The sequence below is a fragment of the Solanum lycopersicum genome, chromosome 9, assembly GCF_036512215.1.
Source record: "Solanum lycopersicum chromosome 9, SLM_r2.1".
In the NCBI taxonomy this organism is placed as follows: domain Eukaryota; kingdom Viridiplantae; phylum Streptophyta; class Magnoliopsida; order Solanales; family Solanaceae; genus Solanum; species Solanum lycopersicum.
The window spans coordinates 4901066-4928193 of NC_090808.1; the positions used below are offsets into that span (position 1 = coordinate 4901066).

The 27128-nt window shown below is 30.6% G+C and overlaps 3 protein-coding genes across 4 annotated transcripts; 1 reads left to right on the top strand and 2 right to left on the bottom strand.

Moving 5' to 3' along the window:
• Nucleotides 1-3554: 3554 nt before the first annotated feature.
• Nucleotides 3555-6330, bottom strand: LecRK-XI (clade XI lectin receptor kinase). The gene has a single exon (NM_001320312.1). It carries the CDS (start codon nt 5792-5794, stop codon nt 3749-3751), a length of 2046 nt encoding a protein of 681 aa, NP_001307241.1. The 5' UTR covers nt 5795-6330; the 3' UTR covers nt 3555-3748.
• A 10124-nt stretch (nt 6331-16454) lies between these two features.
• On the bottom strand, nt 16455-19600 carry LOC101250725 (ribulose bisphosphate carboxylase/oxygenase activase 1, chloroplastic). 2 transcript variants are annotated; one of them, XM_010327541.4, is made up of 6 exons: nt 19364-19600; nt 18388-18713; nt 18143-18248; nt 17968-18053; nt 16931-17403; nt 16455-16850 (listed from the first exon to the last, which is right to left on the bottom strand). In XM_010327541.4, exons 1-6 carry the CDS (start codon nt 19400-19402, stop codon nt 16561-16563), a joined length of 1320 nt encoding a protein of 439 aa, XP_010325843.2. In that variant the 5' UTR covers nt 19403-19600; the 3' UTR covers nt 16455-16560. The 2 variants fall into 2 exon arrangements, with proteins under 2 accessions (XP_010325843.2, XP_004246415.2); XM_004246367.5 differs by having other exon boundaries at nt 19358-19511.
• A 4324-nt stretch (nt 19601-23924) lies between these two features.
• Nucleotides 23925-26697, top strand: LOC101253314 (uncharacterized). The gene is made up of 3 exons (XM_004246818.5): nt 23925-24839; nt 25232-25771; nt 26457-26697. The coding sequence occupies exons 1-3, from the start codon at nt 23940-23942 to the stop codon at nt 26577-26579; spliced, it is 1563 nt and encodes a 520-aa protein (XP_004246866.4). The 5' UTR covers nt 23925-23939; the 3' UTR covers nt 26580-26697.
• Nucleotides 26698-27128: the final 431 nt, after the last annotated feature.

The following is a 27128-nucleotide window of genomic DNA, read 5'->3' on the forward strand; positions in this document are numbered from 1 at the left end:
CACACTTATACTATACTAAGGTCCTATTACCCCCTGAACTTATTTTATAAATATTTTTTTACCCCTTTTTAGCTTACATGGCACTATCTTGTGGGCCCAACGATGATTGACTTTTTTTTCTGAACTAGTGCCACGTAGGCTAAAAAGGGGTAGAAAATTACATATAAAATAAGTTCAGGGGGTAATAGAACCTTAGTATAGTATAAGTGTGTCTCTGAAATTTCGGACATAGGTTGAGGGGGTACTTGGGTATTTTCCCTATTTATAATTGAAAGTATGGACCTTAGAATGTATACTTAAATGGTTGTGATTCTTTTGCCAATATATTAACCAAAAATTTTAATGTATAAAATTAAGATTTAAGTGTTTTATTCTTTAAATGAAATTACTTAACAAGAATCTGAATTAGTCTTATTTTTTCATTCATAAAAAAATCGAATCAAGACAGTGTAGTTTGTATATTATAAATGGTGGAAAAATTGAAGATTGAGAGGGCAGCCCTTTGGTCATAATCAAGTTGAATTTCACGATGACATGATCTTATAATTTATATATCAGTCAATTTTAATGGAACGGAATTTGAAGGTTTTAGGTGGATCAATATAACACTTTATCTAGATTCAAACCTAGGTTTGATGGATGGATTCTGTAGTTTGTACCAGTAAAACAATAAAACTCTTATGTTTTTCTAATAAGTACACTGTTAATTATACCTTAATTTATATCAGTTTCTCAAAATAGCTATATATATATATATATATATATATATATATATATATATATATATATATATATATATATATATATATATATAATTTTTTCTATAGTTATCGGGTGCACATGCGCCCCTACCTAGAGGGGTGGATTCGCCTCTAGTTATAACCATGGGCAGAGTCCTCTTAGCTTAATATTTTATTCGCTTAAAAATTATATGGTGTATAAAGGTTAAATATTATCTACTATTATGTGTATATATTTACTCACTATTAAAAGTTCACAATTGAGAAAAAAAATTATATATCCTTGGTTGAATTCCTAATTCCGGCATTGAATTTCAACTACTTTTCCTCTTAATAAGTTGCACACATTACAATATTTTTTTACTTTTTTTTTTTCAAAATTTGCGGTACAATGACAAAAATGAGTCACAAAATGTCCATAATATTTGAATTTATTATTTTTTATAAACTTTAGGAATGATATCATCTTGCTAGCATATCGATCTACTTTAGATGAAAAATATTTAATTTCTAAGGATAATGTATTAAGACTTTTTGACATGATGTAAGTAGCGCGTATATATATATATATATATATATATATATATATATATATATATATATATATATATATATTGTATAATTGCAATAAGTATGTGCATATATTAATGAATAAATTGTATCAATAGATACAATTGCATCAAGTTTAACATTTGTATTTGTATAGTTATATATATATATATATATATATATATATATATATATATATATATATATATTGTATAATTGCAATAAGTATGTGCATATATTAATGAATAAATTGTATCAACAGATACAATTGCATCAAGTTTAACATTTGTATTTGTATAATTGATTGTTATCATTTATATCATTGTTGTATCAGTAAATACATATATATTTCTATTTTTTTATCACTGAAAAGAATATGTATATTATAAATACATATGGGATGTTTACCTAATTATGTAATTTTCCAGTGTATAAATATATATGAGATATATAAGAGATATATGGGTTTATATTAAATATAGGAATAATTGTACAGAATAATAAAATAATAATCTAAAATAAATGAAGTAGCTACTGTTTGATTTAATTGTGCCACATAGCAAATGCTTGTCAGTCGCCTCTCTCCCTAAATTCTCGCTCGCCACTCTCCCGTTCTCGCTCGCCACTCTTTCTCTGCTCGCCTATCTCGCTTTGTAGAACAAAAGTGTATAAATTGTGTTTCTGTTTTGTATAAAGCGAGAGAAAATTGTATATACACATGCAAAAACATATATCTTCATGCGATACACTTAATTATACAATATATAAACATTTTACTTCGATTCAATTGTATACAAATGCAAATTTTATACATATATTGCAGCGAAATAGGCCAGCGAATTATACAATTGCAGCGAATACAATTTTCTCTCGTTTTACACAACAGAAGTGTATAAATTGTGTTTCTGTTTTGTATTAAGCGAGAGAAAATCGTATATACACATGCAAAAACATATATCTTCTCCCTATACACTTATAATTATACAATATACAAACATTTTACTTTGATTCAATTGTATACAAATGCAAATTTTATACAGATATTACAGCGAAATAGACTAGAGAATTATACAATTGTAGCGAAATAGACCAGCGAATTATACAATTGCAGCGAAATTGACCAGTGAATCATACAATTGTATATGTATAGCGAATTATATATTTATATGTTTGGTATGAAGCGCAATTATTCAAACTTTGCTATAGCATACAAATATGATTTTTTTTGTTTGCTATATGTGAAAGCTACCATTAAATATATACACATATACAAAGGACATATACATAAAAGATATACTCATATATAAATGAAATATAAATAGATATACCATGTGTCAAAAACTTAACTTTTTCATTTCTACAAATTTTGCGTTGCATCACCAACACAAAACCATTTGTCATCCCATAGTAACAATACAAAACACCATTTAATATAAAAAAGAAGAAAAAGAGGTTAAACTAATTACATTCTATCTTTATTTTTCTTTTCAAATTATAAAAATTCCTTAAATTTGGTGAAATTCAAATACATCCCAAAACGTTTCAGTTTATCGCGTCTCAATTTTAGATACGTCGCTCAATATTTTGATACATTACGTTTTTATTTTGGATACATCACTTAACATCCCAATATATCACGTATAAGATGTATCCGACCGATACACATATAGGGATGTATTCAATCGATACATCGCATATAGTGATGTATCTGATCAATACATCGTGTATAGTGATATATTCAATCGATTCATCGTGTAAAGTGATTTATGAACCGATATATACATCGTGTAAAGTGATATATCCATTCAATATCTGAGAATGAGAATTTTGTAATTTTTTTCCAATAATAGAAAATTTTAAAGAATATAATAAAATAAATTTGTGTATTTAAATAATTTTACCTAATCATTTTGCCATAAGTTAGACAGGATGACCATAGCATAAATCCCACATTCCATTGTTTGTAATATTTCATATTTCCTTCTAAAGGCTTTATTCAAAGTGCAACATTGATCTGTTGGTGGGAGTTGCCATTATTTTATATATATAAAAAGAAAAGATAGACATGCTTTGTCAAAGACTTTATTTGGTTAGATTATGACTGATACTTTCTTAAAAATAAAGAAAATGACTTTTCTAACGAAAACATAAAACACAAGTTTTATAAGTGACATTATATATTAATCCGCTCCTTCCATTTTGCATCCACACCCTCTAAGGTGTTTGTCTACATTATATATAAATATTTTTCGAACAATACTGTAGTTACTTATCAAAATGAGTAAGAAAATCACTTATTTTTCGAGCAAACATTTTCTTCTTAACAAACACACTAATTTTTTCTATATTTCTTGACCAAAAAGATTGGTTTAAACTTTCATAACTTGAACTTTAAAGTAGTGTTCATCAAGAAAATGTTCCTGAAAACTCAAAAAAATCTGCACACAACTTCACAATCACTACCTAGGCAACTCATCAGTAAATAAACATGAAAGTGGTGCAGTAGAAACAGAAACAAATGTACCATCAACATTTCCATTAGCCAAACATGATGTATGTCCTCTTGAAGATGCTAAAGAATGCATACATTCGTTTTCTTCGAATCCAAATCCTCCATTATAATCACCAGGAGCCATTGGAGCATCAGGTATATCAGCTTCACCTTCCAAGTAACTCATCACTTGTCTCATGCTAGGTCGAGACGACGCCTCATTGTTTGAACACATTAGTCCTAATTTCAACACCATCACAACTTCACTTTCATTGAACTCACCTTTCAATCTCTTGTCTATAACATCAAGAATTTTCCCCTCTCTCCATTTGTTCCACACCATGTCTACTAGAACTAATTCCTCTGGCCCCACCTTTGAATCAATCGGTCTACGTCCACATACCACTTCAAGCAACAACGCACCAAAGGCAAAAACATCGGATTTTTCAGTAGCTCGTCCTGTTCTTGGTAATTCCGGTGCAAGGTACCCCAATGTGCCTACCACCCTAGTCGTGCCCGGGTTTGATCCGTGCTCATATAATCTTGCTAGTCCAAAATCTCCAAGCCTGCCATTTAACTCTCCATCTAGTAGCACATTACTAGCCTTAACGTCTCGATGCACCACAACTTGTTCATAACCTTCATGTAAGTATAGTAAACCAGAAGCAACCCCTTTGATGATTTTGAACCTTTGCTCCCATGTCAACAACATTCTAGGTTTTTCGAACAAGAAATTGTCCAAACTTCCATTTGGCATAAAATCATACACAAGTAAAAGGTCACCACGACGTCTACACCAACCTACTAATTGAACCAAATTCCTATGGCGGAGTCTTCCAATGCTAGATATTTCAGACACAAATTCGCGTAAGCCTTGTTTAGATTCATGTGAAATACGCTTCACAGCTATTTCCATATTCGAACTTTGTAAAACACCCTTGTAAACTTTACCAAATCCCCCAAACCCAAGAAGCTCACTATCCTTAAAACTTCTAGTAGCTTGCTTAAGTTCTTCATAAGAGTATCTATGAGGACCAACCTCAAGCTCCCAAGACTCTATAACATCAGCATTCTTGAATCTCCTAACTAAATAAATAGCAACTAATATACCAATCAAAACCAAAACAACAACTATAACCGAGATAGCTACAATTACGCCACTGTGCTTCTTCTTGAGACCAGGCAATGATGGAAGTAAATCCAAGTCTAGAAATTTCGCTTCGCCATTCAACTTAAAGCTCCAACCAAAAACATAATGTGAACTTGCAAGCAAACCAGTTGAAGCAGAAAAACCAACATACATATTTTCTTTGAGAAATGGAGAGAGATCTATATGATAAGAGAAAAGTGGCAACTTTGGTTTTTTAGCAAATCTTGAAAGTGTAACATTAACCAAGTTTGTAACAGAATCATAATCAACCCATGCCAATATAACTTTACCACATTTGAGATTCAGATCTTGTTTTACCAAATCATCATCAAAGTAAGATGCTTTAGCAGACATATTAGACCTTAAACTATTAATGTTTATACCAACATGATTATCATTAATATCCCCAAACTCAAAATCTTGTACTGTATCAAATTCAACAGCAAGTATGTAATTTGAGAAGTTACCAACATCAGTAGCATTTAGTAAGCCAAGATACTGACTTGGAAGAGCTGTGCTGAAATCATTAGACTGAGAAATAGTAAAAGCAAGTCCATGACCACCAAGTTTTGGATATTCAGGGACTATAGCAAGAGCAAAACATGTTGAAAATGAAAAAGCACTGCCATTAGTTGAGTTCTTGAACTGAAAAGGTGAAGAATAGAAAGCATGCCCCATTAATCTACTTGTTTCATTGGTTAGTTGAATGAATCCATTTTGGCTAATCTCAGCAGCTCCACTTAAGGTAATGTTATTGTTTGGTTCATTGAATCTTGTATAAATGAAGCCATCAAGTTGCTGAGATGAAGCTAGGATTGAAAAGGAAATGAATGAACAGAGTAGTACAAGACAACTATAAACCATTTCCAAAAGGGGGTTTTCAAGATTTTCAGGCCAAGTTTCAAGATTTGTAGTAAAGATTGTTGCTTTATAATGAAAAAAGCACTTTTGGGGGGGGTTTGCGAGAAATGTTACAGAAACACAGCCAAGCCAAACAAGAAGAGCACCACTTGTAAAGCTATATTTTCAAGATTAAATTTCAAGATTTTTTCAAGGGTACTGAAGATTTCAGCAATTAGTAGTAAAGATTGATGCTTTACAATGAAAAGCGCACTTTTGGGGTCTCAGAAAAATGTTACCCAAACAAGAACACCATTTGTAAAGGGTATTTTTTTCCCCCAAGATTCTCAGGTCAGATTTCAAGATTTTATCTAGTGAGATTTGGACTGAAATGTATACAAGATTTGAGAATTTTGAAGCAAGATTGTTGTACTTTTTAGTTGGAAAAAAATGTACTATTGGTGTATAAGAGAAATGTTACAGAAAAAAATACAATCAAGGCAAACAAGGAGAGTGACATTTATTCCTTAGAAAATATGTATTATTGTCTTTGGACTTGCAAGCACTATCATGGTGGCTATCTTTTGTTTATTTTAGTATATATATATACTTTAGTTTTTTAATGACAGTGATACCACTATAGGTTTGATGGTGTGTGTAACCTAGGACATCCAACATATTTCCATTAGGGAAAATAATCACTAAAATTTTCTCAAATATTGCAATGAGTTCAGATTTAAGTAGGCTGTGCAAATTTCAGCTCAGATCGATAATTCGAATCGATAATAGAATTGAATTCAGGATTCTTTAGAAATAACTTATTTATCCTTTGTAAAGATAAAAGTGTGTATATTTTATGGTAGAGTGTATAAAAATAATATTCAATAGAGTGTATTAGTAATGGAAGCATTAATAATGCATATATTAGTTATACTTGTATTAGCTATGCATAGATTATTTCTTATGCATTGTTTGATTTTGTGTATTAAAAAAATATGTATTGTATAAAAATATTTATTTATAAGAGTATCCTTCACAAGTACTTTTGAGGGATAAGTGAGTATTTAATCCTATTAATGCATGAATTGAATTTTTTGCATAACTAATATTATGAATTTCTAAATATTAGCAATACATTTCTCAATACACAATAAAATGCATATATTATTTTTGCTAATACACTCTGTCAAACGAGTACCATTATTGATTTGTTCACTTTCTAATAGTTTAATATCCTATTTATTGTGTTATTGATTGGGATATTGTTTTGGCTACTTTCGTTAATAAGTTGTTGATAACCCCATAAAAAGATAAAATCTACTGTTACTTTTAGATACATTTTATACGGAATACTTTAAAAAAATATATCGTGTGAGTATTTGTTAAAATTTATTAGTTAAATAATTATATTATTAACGACTGATAATTGATAATCCATTATCGAACCATGAAAATCTTATTGACTCAATTATCAATATTGCATGATACAACCAAAACTAATATCGTTCACATATCCCTAGTTTAAAGTTGATCTCATGGTTTCAATTTATCTCGATGCTAAAAACATTAAAGTTGAAGTGCATAATACTAAACTAAAAATAAAATTAGAGCTGATATATATTAGTTTATAAAAAAAGAAGGGCAACTTTCACATATAACAAACATAAAATTCATATTTATATGCTTCATAGCAAACATATATATGTATAATTCGCTATACATTTACACTTGAAGCGAATTGTATAAAACGAAGTGTATAAAATGAGAAAGAGAAAGAGACTCGGGTAGAGAATTGAATAAAACGAAGTGTATAAAACGAATTGTATAATAATAAGTGTATAGAACGATTATATACAATTTGAATTTGTATAAAATGAGAAAGAGATAAAGACAAAAGTCACTAGGGCAGGGAATATACATTTGAATCAAATTGTATAAAACGAGAAAGAGAGAAATTATATACCATTTGAATTTGTATAAAACAAGAAAGAGAGAAAGGCAAAAGAAACTGGGCAGATGAGTATTTTTATTGTATAGTTATAAGTGTATAGGACGAAATATATGTATGTGCATGTGTATATACAATTTCTCTCGCTTTATACAAACAGAATTACAATTTATATATTTCGTTTCTGCTTGTATAAGCAAGAGAGGCGAGAGTGTCGAGCGAGATTAGAGAGAGTGGCGAGCGAGATTTGGGAGAGAGGAGAGAGGAGAACAAAAATATATGTATTTATACAATTTCCTCTCGCTTTATACAAATAAAAACAGATTTTATACACTTATATTTGTATAAAAGTGAGAGGAAGCGAGCGAGAGATGGAGTGAGAGAGGAGAGTGGCGAGCGAGAGTTTGAGGGAGAGATGACTGGAAACAGTTTACTATGGGGCGCAGTTAAATCAAAGGGTGATTATAGCAATTAATTTGATTTATTAGTTTGTCATTATATACAATTTTTCCAAAAAAAAAAGAACGTCTCACCTAAACTTTAAAGGAAAAGTTACATTAATAAATACATTTTTAAAAATAATTACTGATTTTAGCGATACTTTTTGTTTATTACCATTTATAGCAATATTGCGATAAATCTGTAATATGTATTAAAAGTGAATTATGTATGCAATATATTTGAATTATAATTGTTTTTGAAATATATTATATTTATTTGGTAAAAAATTGTCACATTGTATTATAAGTATATTAAAATGTGTGATAAAATGTTATTCATCATTAAAATTTGTATTATATTTGAATAATAAATTTATCTTTGTAATATGTATTAAACTTGTATTATAAATAAATTAAAAGTAGTCAAGTGAAAAAAAATATTATTACTATAAATAATTATATTTTTTTATTATAATATATTTATGTGAGTTTCCAATTTTAAACAAATTAATGACATAACCACGTATTTTGATTCATCCATATTAACTCATTTATTTGATACCTTTTGCCCGGCAAACGTGATTTTCCTAGAAAAGAGTAGAAATATTATATAAACAATATGATGATCCTTATTTTTATTTTTATTTTTTTGTCGAAATTTTCTGTTTGTTGTTTAAAGAACAGTTAAATTATTGATTATTTCCCCCTTGTTAAAAGGGCCAAAAGTGCCAACTTGATAATCATGCTGTCTTTTCGTCCCTATGCTTTTGCAATTTTTCTCCAAAAATAATTATTTACTACTTGGAAAGTTTTCACATAACAAATAACAAATAATTGTCTCATTTAATTTGATAATTAAATTTTTTTAATATTAAATTTATACAAGTATATATACGTAAAGTTATATAAAATTAAACAAGTAAATGTATATTCTATATAACAGAATACACATGAAATATCATATATTTCCTCACATCTACCAACAAACCAAAGAACATTAGATATTCATTATGGATGTACTTTTTCTTATATTTTTTTTCTATCCGTTTATCAAGATATATATATATATATAAACATGATTTTTTTAAGTTAACGTATGCACGTGCCAGAGTCCGCCCCTGTATAACACAATAACACAATATTGTATAGATATTTAAGTAATTGCATGTATGCACATTCTAACTTGAAGCATAATTTTGTTATTTCATACACAACTTAAAAAGAAAGTTTTGTCAAGTTGGAAACCAATAATTAAATGCACATCACTTTACAGGGAATATACACCAAAAATTAATCAATTACCAATGGCAAAAGGATAACATACATATTACACGCACCCCCAAAAGAAAAAAATAATATAGATATTACAAAGTAGTCTAATAAAATACTCAAATATTTTTACTTTGTCGAAAGCAGAATCCTTGTTTTTTTTTTTATAAATGGCAAAAATATTTTAATCAAAAGCTACCTAGGTTCAGCATCACTATAACGGTTCACTTGAATTATCCAGATATAAATTTTGTATAAATAATAATTATATCAATATTTGATAGCTGGACAGATGATAATCTTAAAATTATAAGTTTGAATTATCGAAGAAATAAAAAGATAAGAGTTTTTAGAAAAAAAAAATAATAACACAGAAATTTCGTCATATCTTTTACCTTGCATAAATTAATACACAAACTCTTGTTATTAGGATAGGACGAAAGTCGGGGTGGTTACACTGCACTTTATATCTTAAGCAACGTGCTAGACGTATTCTTATTTTATCATATTAATATGAGAATAATTACAATTGTAGTATTTATGATATTAGTTACGAATATCCAAATTTTAAATATTAAATTAATTTACTTTAAAAATTAATCAAATTGATTTCGTGAAATAAAACATGACAGATCAATGATGATAGAGAGACTAATTTCTAAATTACAATTCAAACATCATATTTATTTTATACACAAATAACTTATTTTTTAAATAATTATCAAACATGTATAAGAAGTAATACATAAATAAATTATCTCTAAGTCACCAAACGATCCCTGGCTATTTAATAATGGATAGTTTGAAAAGAGCCAAACTTAAGAAACAAAAACATGAAATTATAATAATGTACTTGCTTATTAATATAATCACCACATAACTTGGCATCAAGAAAATTCCAATTTTTTCATCATTGATTCTTTTCTTTAACACGTTACTACAAACTTTTATTCTATTTTTTTTTGGCTTTGGGATTATGTTCTGGATTCAAAGAAAATAGAAAATTCTATGAAATTAATAGTTTTGTTGATACAATTATGAAAAGTGAAGCACTAGTGGGGAAAAAAGTCCTCTGCTTTTGGCTAACTCCTGAGCTCAATCACTGCGTTTGAGCTCAATCACTATATTAAAAATAATTATTAGCGATAAGTATATAATTTTTAATTGTCAGTAAATACATATTTTTAACGATAATTAGCACTCTTTGTATATGTTTCTATAACCTTTAGTGATATTGATTCTAATGACATTTGACTAATGTGGGAAAAAAATTTAACACTCTTTATTAATGTCAATATTTATTGCTGCTAAAAGTATTTTTATTGTAGCGAAGGATGAAAGTTCTGCTGGCCCTTATCGAGTATCTGTTATTCAATATAAATATTTATTAAGCTGATCAACAATGGTGATCCACACCAAAACAGAGTGTATCCATAACAATCGATTAAGAAGAAGAAGAAGAAGAAGGAAGTATTAGGAATACTGATTTGGAGAAAATGAAAACTGCATTTTCTGTATTGATTCACTCAACATATATATACAAAAGAATTGAATTTTGTGTTCAACAAATACAAAGATGTGAAATGTAAAATGTGTGACTAACTAACTTTCAAAACTCTAACTAACTTGATGTGACATCTAACTAACACTCTAACTAACATAACTAACAAACTAACATAATTATATTGTTAATACCCTTCCTCAAGTTGGCAGTGATGATCTTATAGCCAACTTGTTGAGTAATGCTGAATGTTTAACTCCAGTAAGGGCCTTTGTGAGTATGTCTGCTAGCTGCTCAGTGGTGGAAATGTGATGTAATGAAATGAACCCCTCCTGAAGTTTACTGCATACAAAGTGACAATCGACTTCAATATGTGTGGTTCTCTCGTGAAAAACAGGATTGTGAGCTATGTGGATAGCAGACTGACTATCACAAAAGACAGGAATAGGTGAAGAATCAGATATAGTTAGCTCATTTGTCAACCTGTGAAGCCAAACCAATTCACCTACTACCTTCGTGATGGATCTATATTCTGCTTCTGCAGAAGATAATGAGATGGTTTCTTGCTTCTTTGATTTCCAGCTGATTGGACTGTTTCTAAGTAAAACCAAATATCCACTAACTGATCTTCTTGAGTCTGGACAAAATGCCCAGTCTGAATCACAATATGCTTTGATTGAGCAATCAGGATCTTTGGATAGATGAAGGCCCAGAGTTGGATCTTGTTTCAAGTACCTAAGAAGGTGAAATGCTACCTGCAGATGTGGAGCTCTAGGATCTTGCATGAATTGGCTCAAATGTTGAACACTGAATGCTATGTCCAGTCTAGTGTTGGTAAGGAAATTCAATTTTTCCACTAGTTTTCTGTAGTATGTAGGATCAGGTTATGGAGTTCCTTCTTTGGCCCTTAGTTTGATATTTGGATCAAGAAGAGATGTAAGTGAACTCTAACTATAACAGTCATATTCTTTTAGCAAATCCAATACAAACTTTCTGTGGGAGACAAGTACCCCTCCTGGTATGTCAAGTATCTCTAACCCCAGAAAATAATGCAATCGACCAAGATCCTTAATCTTAAAAGTACCATCCAAGTAAGCCTTTAACTGTGTAATCTCAGCAGTGTCTGTACTTGTGAGAATAACATCATCAACATAGACTGCAACAAAAACAACTAAGGCACCAACCTTTCTGTAGAAAAGTGAGTAATCATGATGGGAATGTACATATCCTCTGAGTGATAGAGCTTCAGTCAACTTGGCATACCATTGTCGACTAGCCTGTTTTAAGCCATAGAGAGACTTGTTTAGCTTGCACACTAAGCTCAAATCATCCACAGCAAGCCCCTGTGGTAGTTTCATGTATACTTCTTCATGAAGATCACCATGAAGAAAGGCATTGTTCACATCAAGCTGAGACATCTCCCAACCCTTTTTAACAGCACATGCAATCAAGGTCCTCACAGTGGTCATTTTTACCACTGGAGAATAGGTCTTTGTATAATCCACACCAACCTGTTGAGTGTAACCTTTAACTACTAGTCTGGCTTTAAACCTTTCAATGCTACCATCAGATTTATGCTTCACTTTATACACCCATTTACATCCAATTGCTTGTTTTCCTGCAGGTAATCTTACAAGATCCCAAGTATTGTTTGCATAAAGTGCATCAAACTCTTGCATCATGGCATTTTGCCATGCAGGACTTAAGGCTGCTTCCTCATAAGATAAAGGCTCACTATCATGGCAAATGTTTTCAACAATTGCTTGACTAATAGATGCAATATCATTGGGAGTAATGTGATGATGTTTGGTGAACATGGCATTCAAAGAGAAATTTTTGTCAATGGGAATAGACTGTGTAGTAGAAATATGAGTTTTTAGGATGGGTATTGAGCAGATGTAATCTTTCAAATGTGAAGGAATCTTGCTTTCCCTTTGTGATCTTCTGTGCAGTAATGTAGGATGAGAAGGTGATGAAGTATTAGGTGATTGATGCTTGTTATGAGATGGAGGATTAGGTGATAAGGTTGAAAAAGTAGGGGAGCACATCTGTATTTTGATTTACCAAAGTGCTATCAAATATTGAATCAATACAATCATCAAAATCATTTGAGGAAACAGTTCTGTTATTTGTAGAAGTTGTACTAGGAATAGAAGGAAAAACACATTTATCTGAAGTTAATGTGAAAGGAAACAGATATTCATGAAATACTACATCTCTAGACACATGTATCCTTTTTGTGGCAAGAATCATCACTTTGTATACTTTTGTTCCAAAAGGGTAACCTACAAACACATGAGGAGTAGTTCTAGGTTGTAGTTTATCCCTCTGAACTTTGGGTAATGTTGGGTAACACAAACAACCAAAAGATCTAAGTTGACTATAATTTGGTTTTCTCTTGTATAAAACTTCATAAGGACATTTATTCTTCAGGTAGACTGAAGGAAGTCTATTTATAAGGTATGTTGCTGTAAGTATACATTCCCCCCAGTATTTAGTGGGAAGTTTTGATTGAAACAGAAGAGCTCTTGCTGTCTCTAACAAGTATTTATGCTTTCTTTCCACTATACTGTTTTGTTGGGGTGTATATGGACAACTCTTTTGATGGATTATACCTTTGGATTGAAAGAAGAACTTGGTTTCATTGTTATTAAACTCTAGTCCATTATCTGATCTAACAATTTTGACTGTGGTTTGGAATTGGTTTTCTATCATATTCACAAAGTTTTTGAGAACTTGTAAGACATTGCTCTTGGTGCTTAACAAATGAGTCCAAGTTGATCTACTAAAATTATCTACTATGGTGATGAAATATTTGTAATTGTCATGGGTAGGTGTATGATAAGGACCCCATATATCAACACGAAGAAGTTAAAAAATGGAATTAGAGTGTGTGACACTTTGATTAAAAGGCAATCTTTCTTGTCTTGCCATAGGACAAATTGTACACATAAAAGGTTGTTTGTTTGAGAAACTGGCTGGAATGGTAGATATTTTCCTCATTTTCACAAAGGCACATGGCCAAGTCTATTATGCCACAATAGGTCTACACAATGTTCAGCAGATATAGCATCAGAAGTAGAAGAACAAATAGTATGACCAGCACACTTGTTATTATCATGTAAAGTTTTATTTGTGACCTGACTATCATTAATAGACAAAGAAGAATTGTGATTTGTGAGATATGCAGCAACATGTGGTGAGCTTAGCAGGATTCTTCAGACATCTTGAACAAAGAAAATAGAGTCCTTCTCTGTTACTACCAAGCACCTGAGGCCTCTTCACTGAAGGGGCCTGCAGTAAACAAGAAACACTAGTGAATAGAACAATACTTCTCATTGAAAGAGTTAATGAGTAAACTGACACTAGATAGTATTTAAAAGAAGACACATATAGCACATTGTGTAGAACAATTTTAGATGTGATCACTACATCTCCAAATTCTATCACCTTAACCTTGTATCCATTGGGTAAAGAGACAAGCATAGGGTAGGACATGGTTTGAATATTGGTTAATGAGGATTTGTTAAAGGTTATATGGTTTGATGCTCCCGAATCGATGATCCATAGGTCAACACTTGATTTGAAACATTCACATGAAGGATTGCCAAAATCAATGAAGAACATACTATAGTACCTGCAAAATTGACAGAACCAGCTTCCATGTTTGAGTTGTTTAAATCAGCTCCTTCAACTCGAAAATTCTGCAAAAGTTTCATCATGTTATCATATTGATCTTTAGTGAATGTTGACCTTTTGATTCTGATTACTCTACATGCAATCTTCTCCTTGTGCAGATACCATATCATCAGAAGATCCATGAACATTAGCTACAACTCTCCTTCCTCTCTATTCATGATTATTGTTCTGCCTTGCATGAGGTCCATTGTTCCTATTAGTCTGATTAGGATATTCCAATCAACTTGTAACATTTCTCCCTGATATGTCTTGTCTTTTTGCAGTAACTACAAACCATAACACTTCTATTGCTATTGTTAGCTGGAAAATAGTTGGACCCTCCATAATTGTTGTTACCTGAAGTATTTCCTGAGTAGTTCTCATTAGAGAATGATGCTTTGTAGTTCCTTCCTGTTGATCCCTTTCCATTGTTATTAGATGAGTTCACATTCAACGAAAATCGATTCCACAGGAATTTGGTTAGCAGGTTTAAACTCCCTTTGCTTCTCCTCTTGAATCAACAAGGAGAAGGCTTGTGCCATTGTGGAAGAGGATTCATCATAAGAATGTTACCTCTTATCTACAGTATACGCCTCATTCATTCCCATTAAGAATTGTATCAAACGTCTATCTTGTTCTGCTTTATATAGTCCATCCTTGGCTCCACAATTACAAGCACAAGAACACTGATTCTTTACATTTAAGGTACTCAATTCTTCCCAAAGCTTTTTCATTTTGGTGTAGTAGACTGTGATATCCAAACTTCCCTGTGTGATCATCAATCTCCTTTTGAATTTGATATAACTTTGCTCCATTCGTTTGGTCATATCTATCTTCAAGTTCCTTCCAAAGTTCCACTGAATCACTAACATACTCTACACTATCTGCAATTTCCTTAGTGAGAGAGTTTAAAATCCAGGAAGTTACCATGTCATCGCATCTCTGCCATTGATGCAGCTGGTTTGAACTTGCAGCTGGTTTAACACAGCTACCATCAACGAATCCAAGCTTGTTCTTCACTAATAAGGCTCACATAACTCCCCTTCTCCAGGAACTATATCTTGTTCCATCGAACTGAACTGGAACTAGTACCATACCAGGGCTATCGGAAGGATGTATGTAGAGAGTGTTGTGTGCATCACTATTAACAGAGGTTCCTTGTGTTGAAGGAACACTTTCAAATCCTGTCATAATAAAGAATCGACTGGACACAAGAAAAACAACTAAACAAGAAGGAATCAACAGCAGATTCAAATCAGAAGCAGCAAGAATAGCCTCGCTCTGATACCATATTAAGCTGATCAACAATGGTGATCCACACTAAACAGAGTGTATCCATAACAATCGAAGAAGAAGAAGAAGAAGAAGAAGAAGAAGAAGAAGAAGAAGGAAGTATTAGGAATACTGATTTGGAGAAAATGAAAACTGCATTTTCTGTATTGATTCACTCAACATAGATATACAAAAGAATTGAAGTTTGTGTTCAACAAATACAAAGATGTGAAATGTAAAATGTGTGACTAACTTTCAAAACTCTAACTAACTTGATGTGACATCTAACTAACACTCTAACTAACATAACTAAAACTAACATAATTATATTGTTAATAATATCGAATATTGAAAAAAAATTAAGCCACCTAAAAGTTTGTAGCCTAAGGCCTTTGCTTTAGTGGCTTGACCCTCTAACCTGTTTGAGAGTCAAACTGTATGGATTGTGATTACTATTTTAACTATGACAATCATTGCAACTTATAGTGATAGTTTGCTTATTTACCAATCATATTTTTAGCGGATACACTCTATTTGCACGTACAATATGTCTGCATAACTGAAATCGCGCGGATATAAGATCAAACTTATATTCACTAATACAATCATCACACGAAGATCATTACAATATCATGACAAAAATGATGCAAAAAAACAGAACTGATTAAATTGACGAAAATGTCTAGCTAGCAAAGAAGGATCCATTGTTGATGGAATCAGCATTTGCATCACCAAGTGCAGCTTCTTTAAGGTACTTGTCAGCTAACTGAACTCTCTTAACATTCTCTTGCTCTTGAACAAGCATGTTGCCGTACTCGAGGAGCTTATCGATAGTCATCTTTGGTTGCTCAAATGTTGGTGGTCCATCCCTTGAGTTCAAAAGTTTCTCTCCAATTTGTTCAATTCCAGTACTTCCAATCCATTTCCTCACTTCATCATCGTATACTCTCGCCCTCAGAGCACCGAAGAAATCTGTTTAAGATCCACTCAGATATGATCATTGATATTATTATTCATCTTTAACACAAGTTAAATATTATTAGTCTCCTTACCAATAGATTGTCCAGGGAAGCTATCGACGATCTTGACAATGTCATCATCAGGAACTCTGTCAGTCCTGAAAATACCTTTGCAAACACCAATTCTGTCTTCTCTAGTTGGTGCCCAGTAGAATTTCTCCATACGACCATCACGGATAAGAGGTGCATACAATGTGGAGAAATCGTTACCAGTGACAATAATAGGTACCCTGGCATTCTCTTGCTTGTTGTACATACCGGGGAGTTGGACATTCGTCGGGTTATCAGCAATGTTCATGAGTGTAGCATTCACCATTTGGTTGTTGACAGTGTATTGTGTAGTTCCACCCATTCTACCGGCTCCTGCATCAAGATCGTTGATGAAGAGGCAACACATGTTTCCCTTCCTGATGATTTCCGCGGCCTCTCTGTACCTTTGCCTGATCAATTTAGCTGGCTCTCCTGCATTTCCACTTTCTAATTCTCCAGCACTCATCATAATTGGGCTGCAAGTTTAATAAACCAAACATTGTAAGTAACTTTTACAACAACATTCTCATTGAAATCCCACAAGTGAGGTCTGGAGAGGTAAGATTGTATGCAAATCTTACCTCTAGCTCGTGAAGGTAGAGAGGTTGTTTCTAAAGTAACTTTCAGTGAAATCCCACAATTCGAGTTTGGAGAGAGTAGACTATACGTAGACCTTACACCTACCTCGTGGAGGTAGCTAGAAAGGATGATTCGGAAGACTTTAATCCACTTACAACAATAACATTCTCAGTGAAATCCTACAAGTGGGGTCTAGAGAGGGTAAACTGTATGCAGATTTTACCCCTATCTCGTGAAGGTAAGATAGGTTCTTTCAAAAGTAACTTTAGTCTATATACAGCAACAACATTCTTAGTGAAATTAAATCCCACAAGTGAGGTTTGGAGAGGGTGAACCGTATATATAGAGACCTTATCCCTATCTCATGTAGGTAGAGAGATTGTTTTAGAAGTAACTGTAGTCCATTTCCTCGGAAAAAAAAATCCGAATAAAGATAGTATGTAATTTAAGGCAATACTCACTTGATTCCCATCTTTCTGAAGACAAGCTCACATTGGAATGATTTACCTTGACCTTTTCCTCCCCAAACACCCAAAATAAGTGGAACCTGTAAGAAACATAAACAAAGTTCAAATCTTCTTTTACACAAAACACTACTTAAGCCAGAATTTTTTAACAAACATCTCTTTAACAGACCTTGATGTTGGACAACGTTAAGAAGTTCTTGGTGATGTGAACAACAAGCTTGTCCATGAAAGCAGGAGCGATGTAGAATCCGTCCAACTTGTTGTCCAAGTTATATCTAATCGAATGTCAAAACATATAATCAAGTAAATAAAAGTGTGTTCTCTCTAACAACTTAACCATTTAGACAATATGATCATACAAGTTGTAACAGCAGTATAAACTTTTAGATAAGATGATCACACAGTTCAACTTACTGGCGAAGACCTTGGCTGAGGTATTCATAGGAATTCATGATGGCGTGGTGAGTACCAGTACCCGTTGGAGCCTGGAAAAGCGAATCAACCAAACCTTTACCCCTTGCAATGTCTTGTTGATCATCGGACACATCGTTAACAAGTCCCTTCCATCTGTCCCCATCAGTCTGTTTCTTCTCATCAATTTCTTTTTCTTGAGCAACCAGCCTCAAGTTCTTGTTTGAGATGTTTGTGCTGGAAACTTTGTTGTTCACTTTCTTTAAGGTTTTGCCAAAGAAGGCTGTTGGTGGAACTGAAGTTCCAACAACAGAGTTGTTCAAACTCAACTGCATAAAAAAAAGATGTTTACTTAGTAATAGCCACACAATCTATAGTCTATTTTCTATCAGAGTGTCAGAGTTAGAATTTTTAGTTTATAAGTTTTGAACCATAATCTGTTTTGCTCAATAAGATATTTATACATACTAAGTAATTCTTTTAACACTAATATTAAGTTTGAGTAATAGTTACTGTGTTCTACTGAACTCATAACTTACATTGCGACTCCGCCCTTGCCTATGATCAAATCTTAACAAAAAAACATTCTTAAATCATCCGGTTTAAGAGGCGTTCGTCCATGTTTAAGTGTGAATTTTTTCAATTATAGTTTTTGTTTTAAAAAAGAAAATGATATTTGAATGTTGGAAATTGCGTTAGATTATGAATACAAAATTGAAGTTGTTTTTGGATATTTCCGAGTAATTTGGAGTGAAAACGCCTTTTGTTGTTTTCCAACTTATTGAAAATGAGTTGAATTTTAAAATTTTATAGTTAAACGTGTTTTCTGGAGTTCAACTTTAAGAAAAAGTAAAAAGATACCGAAAATACTTCATTTCATTTAGTATAAAGCGAATAACTATTGACTCCCATTCCTAATTCTCATTTTTTTACACACACCAAAAGATCAATTAGTAAGTGTTTAACACAGTACCATTACCTTGTTGACAGCTCCAATGGTTGAGATGGAGGTAGCCATTTGTACTTGACTAACTCTAAAGACTCACAAAATAACAAAAGTTTATTTGAAAATTACTCTCTGTAATTTGTTAAGAAAATATTTTAGCACTAGGTTTTGGTGAAAAAAAGTAAGGGAAGTGCTAAGTTTTATAGCAGAAAGTTGATGTTACATGTATGGCTAAAAGTGTGTGTATGAAAATTTATGTGGATTTGGCTTACCAATTCCAAATGGCCACACAATTGAATTGGCTATAATAGTTTTTTTTTTGTTTTGTTAGGGGACTAGATAAAACGTGACAATAAAAAAAAGGAAGAGATTTTTCAGAACCATTTTAGCTTTAAAATGATAATATTTAAATTATTTGTGTAACAATAGAGATATGAATATATTAATAATATTTAATCGATTATAATACTACAACAAAAATAATAACACAAACAAACTACATGAAATAATAAACAGTTACAAAAACCAAAGAGTAAAATTAATCATACAAAACAGCTACATTCCAACTTCCAGAAGCATCTATCTACTAGAAGTTAAGAGATGGCAATTTATGGCTATATTCCAATTTCCAGAAGCGTCTATCATGAAGACATAAAATTGCAATTCAAATATCTTGATAGCTACAGCAAGATAAAATCATACACTTGGATGTTTTCTAACCAATGATTTGTCCATGTGGTGCCCCATAAGGTAGAGGCTCAAAATATTTCAATAACTTAAAATTAGTGTAAATTATAATAAACGAAAGAGATTTAAATTATAAATTATGCACCGATTACAACGAATCATGATGAAAGGACAAGATTTTATTATATTTGTTTTACTAAAACGGTGATAACCTAGGTCATAACTTATGGTGAGGTAGAGGCTCAAAATATTTCAATAAGTCAAAGTTAGTGTAAATTATCACAAATGAAAGAGATTTAAATGATGCACAGATTACAACGAATTATGATGTATTATTTATCGTTAATTGTCCACAATTAGGACAAAACATTTTTGAAATAGAGACTGTTAATTTTTTTTTTCTTTTGGTTTCGCACCAGGTGTCCCGCACCAGGTGTTCGGAGTTTAAATTGAAGCTCCGGTTAAATTTAAATCGCGCACTGTAGGGTCTATTTAAATTTTTTTTCATATCCAAAACTCGAACCCGAAATCTCTGATTAAGGGTGAAACATTTCTACCTGTACACTACAACCCATGTTGATGAGTGTTAAAAAAATTATCAAACAATCAATTCAACAATAACAATATATTTAGCTATTTTTGATATAAATGCTAGTTGAAAAAATGGAGAGGCATTGATTCGGTCAGAATATTTATAAAGCATCCAAATAGTTATTTTTTTTTTTTTGAAAAAATGAATACACCAAAAATGAGTTCATATTTAATTTAAAATGAACTGAATTAATTTAAAATGAAATAAAAGGCAAACAAAAAAAATTAATTTTAAATTTTAAGCTTTCACCGATCATTGATAACGATAAGAACAACATTAAAATATGAAGAATAAAGATTAAAATGAAACAATATCTTTTTTTTAAAAACCTTTTTGAAACATTTTCAGTTTTGAACTTTAGTGTCATTGAACTATTTCACAGTTTTATTTAAAAAATTTAATGAAAAGTAAAAGAAAGTCTAAGCATATTCTTTCAAAATTCAGTTAGCTGTTGATTATTTTTTTAGAGACTTTTATAGTGTAGGTCACTAATTAATTATTATTTTAATACATAATAATGAAAAAATAACAATTTTTTGTATATTATTTTAAATTGTCATTATAATATTTTTGTAATAATTTGTAACACATGAATATGCATATATAAATTATTGTACGTTATATAATACTATATATGTTTATATTTTAGATAAAATTTTATTGATTATAATTTTAAAATTTTTTATCAATTGAATATATTGTTTTATAAATTATCAAAATATTCTAAATGTAGTAGGAATATTAAAAATAAAATAAAATTGAGACTTCACTTGATTGAGTACACTAATTACTTATATATATATGTTCTTTGTATTACATTAATTACATATATTAATTATAGTATCATTTTTACTTGTATATATGAATTTTGTATTACATTACTTACTCACAAAAATAGGTCTAAACTATATTGATTAATACATTTTAGAAGAACTTCAAAGTTAAGACAATGTCTTTTCAAATTAATTATTTAATAATCTAATTTGTTTGAGCTTCAAATGTTCAAGAGACACCTCAAGAAATGTTTGAGCTCGAAATGAGTAAGAAATACCTCAAGAAATGAAGACTGTCTTACAAAATCAATTTTAAAATACGATTTTGATTTAAATTCAAATATATTAGACAAATTAATAAGTAAAAAGAAAGTGCAAAGTTAATTTTATTTAGGAAACTTCAATAATTAATACTAACAATAAATATAGTATTCGAATATAGTATACAAATACACTTTTAAAGGTCAAATTATTCATTCCTAAGGAGTGTTCATGATTCCGTTAGTTCATTAGCTTGTTCTCCTTTATAATTCTAAAATATAGCATACGAATACACTTTTATAAGTGTAGGAAAAAAGAGGATTTTTTTCATATTAAATAATTATTACGGTGAGTGAAACTTTTTGTATGAAGGATATTTATGTCGTGGATAAAGATAATTCATTCATTTTGTAAGAATTTTTTCATGATAAATAATACAAATCGTGATTAGTACAATCTGTTTTCACTATGAAAAACCCAACACTTACGATTCCAACTACTACAAACTCAAATCTATTGATTTGGCAAAGCTTGAAAGATATTTAATTTAAATATTTTAGCTCAAGTAGAATATTAAAACTAATCCTTAATTTACACATTTAAAGAGTCAAATAAGACATAGTCACCCTTGTTCCATTAATTACTTGATATCATTTCCTTGTTTCTTTTATAATTAAAATTGTAAATTAATGCTTCAATATAGTCTTGTTTAATAAATGTCCCTAAATATTAGTACATGTAACCTATCAAAATATGTAAATTCATTAAAAATATTTATGTAGTAATTAATAACAGTGTATGTTCATTCGTTACATATATGCTTTAATTAGTAACCGGCATAATTTACAGCTCATCGAACTCATTTGTCCCCTCCATATTATATTCGTATAATTATACTATTTGTTGAATGATTTTTAATTTTTATTTTAACAATTGAACATATATCTGATGAAACAATTTTTTTTTAAAAGGCGTAGAACTGTAATGTACATAAAATTAATATTATAATACGAAAAAATATAAAATAAAAGACTAACCAAAAATAGGGGCAAAAGTGCAATGACCCTTCAACGTATAAAATCTTATTTTCTATATTCCATTATTTAAAATTATCCATTAAAATGTTCTAATATATCAATATTTTTTTTAAAAAAAAATATCAGTGGTTACAACAATGGGAATAATAAAATTGCTTGTTGAGGACGTGCAATAACACTTCCACGTAAAAGTTGACACCAAGAACTTCATTTGTTTATTATTCATATGTATCATTTCTTGTTATTTATTTATAAAAATTTAATGTTTAGATACTAAAATTGTGCTAGAGTTGATGTTCACCACTCTTTATGATCCTATCCTTTTCCTAAGAAAATAAGAGATAAATTAAAAATCTATAGTATACTTCATAAATTATATCTGAATTTGTGCAAATTGACTTTTTGGAAAATATCCTTTTGAAATTAGGGGTAGATTTATAATTTAAATTCTAATAATTAAACTTTTAAAGATTGTTGGTATTGAATCTATTATATTTTTAAGATTATAGGTTTTATTAAAATTTTAATAAATACTTATGAAAATTTATTCTCTACATCAAAACTTAAGAATTTACTTGAAGCTATGCCTATAATATTATATTTGAGCATAGTTAGAAAAATATTTAAAATACCTTTAAATTTTAGCGTGTGTTATTGGTTTCATTTTCGAACTATGTTAACATCCTTAAAAAAAACCTTCTACTGACTAACTAAATTCAGATATACTCTCGATCTTCCACATGACATAACAAGTGGTCTCAAACTCTTACAGGGGCATGACACTCTTAATAAAAAGACGTGAGAAGAGTTGAAAACACCGATAAACTTGATGAGAATTTAGGGGTTTATTTCATTCATGTTGCATGATCGTTGTGTAATTAAATTCAGTTATTCAAGTAAAGTTGCATTTGTAAATTTGTCAATAATTCGTAAATAAAATTAATAGCTGAATTTAAAAGTGTTTTCAATATTTCTGTACCTCCTGCCCCATTTAAATTTATCTTTCATCGAAAATTTAAGATCATGAACCATTGACAATTTTATCCACTATAAGTCTTCCTTGTCCAAAGTTATTGCTTACCATAATAGAAATAAACAATCGAAAAAAAATATATAAACAAATCCAATAACTACCCAATCAAACAAGAACTTATATATACATTATATATTTATATTAAAATAACCCTGAATTAGCTTTAAAACTTAAGGATTTAAGTAGAAGATCACCATATCCTTATGAACACTTTATTCTAAAAAAAATGTCTCAACAAGAAAAATCATCTTCCATCTCCAATATTATTCAAGATCCATTAAAACTCTTGAAACATAACGTAGTCTCGTTATTCCCTAACACAAAAATCACAAATATTTTCACAATTTTCATGAAGTGTTTTCTTGTTATTTGTTTATTTGCTTCCTTTTTATTCATCTCATTCACTTCATTTTCCAATCGATTTATATGGTTTAGTCCATGTCTCGATTGTGGTGCCATAAATATTCATACTAGTTATGCTTATAGTGCTACCGTTACAAATAATATCAACGAAAAAGAAGATATTACTAACATAACTCATATTTTATTTGGTATCGGAGGGTCCGCTAAGACATGGAAAAATCGAAAAAATTATTCCGATTTATGGTGGGAACCTAACGTTACACGAGGGTTCGTGTGGCTCGATGAGAAGCCGCGAGAAAATGACACGTGGCCTGAATATTCCCCGCCCTATAGGGTATCGGAGGACACGTCAAGGTTCAAGTACACGTGTTGGTTTGGTGATCGATCAGCTGTGAGGATTGCGAGAATTGTGAAAGAGAGTTTTGAATTAGGGTTAGAGAATGTGAGATGGTTCGTTATGGGGGACGATGATACGGTATTTTTTACGAAGAATTTAGTAACGGTTTTGAGTAAATACGATCATAATCAAATGTATTATATTGGTGGTAATTCAGAAAGTGTGGAACAAGATTTGGTACATTCTTATGGTATGGCTTATGGTGGTGGTGGAATTGCTATTAGTTATCCTCTTGCAGAGGTCCTCGTAAAGTTTTTAGACGGTTGTATTAATCGATATCATGATTTCTACGGTTCTGATCAAAAGATTGGTGGATGTATGGCTGAGATTGGTGTTCCTCTCACTAGAGAACTCGGATTTCATCAGGTATAATATAATATACTCTCTCCGTTCCATTTTATGCGACACTTTTCGCATTTCGAGATTCAAACAAGTATATCTTTGACCCTAAGTTTTTCATTGATCATTTTAACATTTTGAATTATCGATTATTGTAAATTATAGTATTCTTTACGTAGTTTACAAATATATAAATTTTATTTCAAAAATATTTAAAGTCCGATCAAAATTAAATTGTTTGACTCTCGAAGAACGAAAAGTATAGACAGAGGGAGTATTATTTTTCTTAGGAAAGTAAAACTAGCCTTTTCTTATGACTTATTAGTCTTCTCATATTGGTCTTGTGACTTTCATTCTTCTAACATATATAACTAGTTATTGATGTTATATATTCTGACAGTATGAATAATTTTTTTTAGATGGACATACGTGGTAGTGCACGTGGACTTTTGGCCGCGCATCCATTGACACCAATTGTATCATTGCACCATCTAGGTGTTATACATTCTCTAATACCACTAATGGATCGAGTCGATTCAATAAAGAAGGTAATTGAGGCATATAAAAAAGACTCAAGTAGAACAATGCAACAAAGTTTTTGCTATGATTTAAAGAAAAATTGGTCGATATCAGTATCATGGGGATATTCGATTCAATTGTATCCAAATTTAATGAATGGGAAGGAATTAGAGACACCAATGAGGACATTTGAGACATGGAAAGGGTTTGAAGAGCCATTTACGTTTAATACTAGGCCAAATTATATTGAGCCATGTCAAAGGCCTATCGAGTATTATTTGGATCGCGTTTTTGAGCTCGATAATGGTGAAACTTTAACGAGTTATAAGAGAATTGGTGATTATAATAAGCAATGTGATAATGAAAATTATTCACCAGCATTAGCAATTCAAATGGTTAATGTCACAGCCAAGATTTTATCTCCACAAATATGGAGACAGGTAAAATTCACCTTTGTTTTATGAATCTTTTTCTTTATTTTTTGTTTGACGAATTTTTTTTTTGAAAATAAAGTACGATCTAGAAAAAAAGAGTCATTTTTTTCTTTGTAGTTATCTCAGACTCTTAACTTCACGTTTCTATTTTCACTCTTCTACCACCATCAATATAACTAGTGAAATTTTACAAACGAGATCTAGGCTGGTGGAAAATACAACCTTATCCTTACTGTATATTTTAGAAATACTATTTTTAACAGTTCTTCTACTCAAAATATTCTAATATACTTTTAAAGAAAATATTCTAAAAAAATTCTTCTTTTTCTTATCGAACAAAAAAAATAAAATCAAACTAGTGATGTCTTCGACATTCAATGTGGTAGTAATATTTTCATTAATCAATATCCATTTAATATAGCAATAACATTAATATAATTCTATTGACTTTTTAAAAGGTTTGTTTGACAATAGTCAAAATTCAACCAAAAAAGATATGTTACGTTATAGAACGTGACCTCTACTAAAAAGTACACATAATTTTTTTTTTAAAAAAAGCTACAATTATTTGCAAAAATGGAACGTTTCTTTATATTCTTTCTACGTGCCACATTTTTAATTATTTTATTTGTTTGTTAATCTTTCATTAAGTGACTAACACGTTTTATTTTATCAATATTTTTAAAAACAGGCACCACATAGGCAATGTTGTGAGGTGATTAATGGTGAAGATAATAGTAATATTATTGACACTGTTTTACAAATCAGAATTAGAAGTTGCAATAAATGGGAATCAGCAACATTGCCCTTTTGACATTAAATTGTAAACTTTGCCAACTAATTGTACAGCACTGTATTTGTTGTTGTGTTATATAATCTCATTTTTATTTATTTTGATATATATTATGGTCTACAATTTCTTTTGTGACTTAGTTATTTGGACAAGAAAAATCTTTCTTTTGAGCATAGTTTTTTCTTTTCTGATTTAATTAATGAAGATACCCTACTTGATTTATTGTTTTACACCACTAAGAAATTATTATTTTTAATCAATATAATTTTTCATTGAAAAATGTCCAGACGATATTTTAGCATTTAGAAAGTAAAAAAAAAAAAGGGCAACTTTTACATATAGCAAACAAAAAATTCATATTTGTATGTTATAGCAAAGTTTGCATAATTGCGCTCCATATCAAACATAAAACTGTATAATTCGCTATACATATACGATTGTATAATTCGCTGGCCTAAATTGTATAATTCGCTGCAATTGTATAATTTGCTTTGCATACAGTTGAATCGAATTAAAATGTATGTATATTGCATAATTATAAGTGTATAGCAAGAAGATATATGTTTTTCT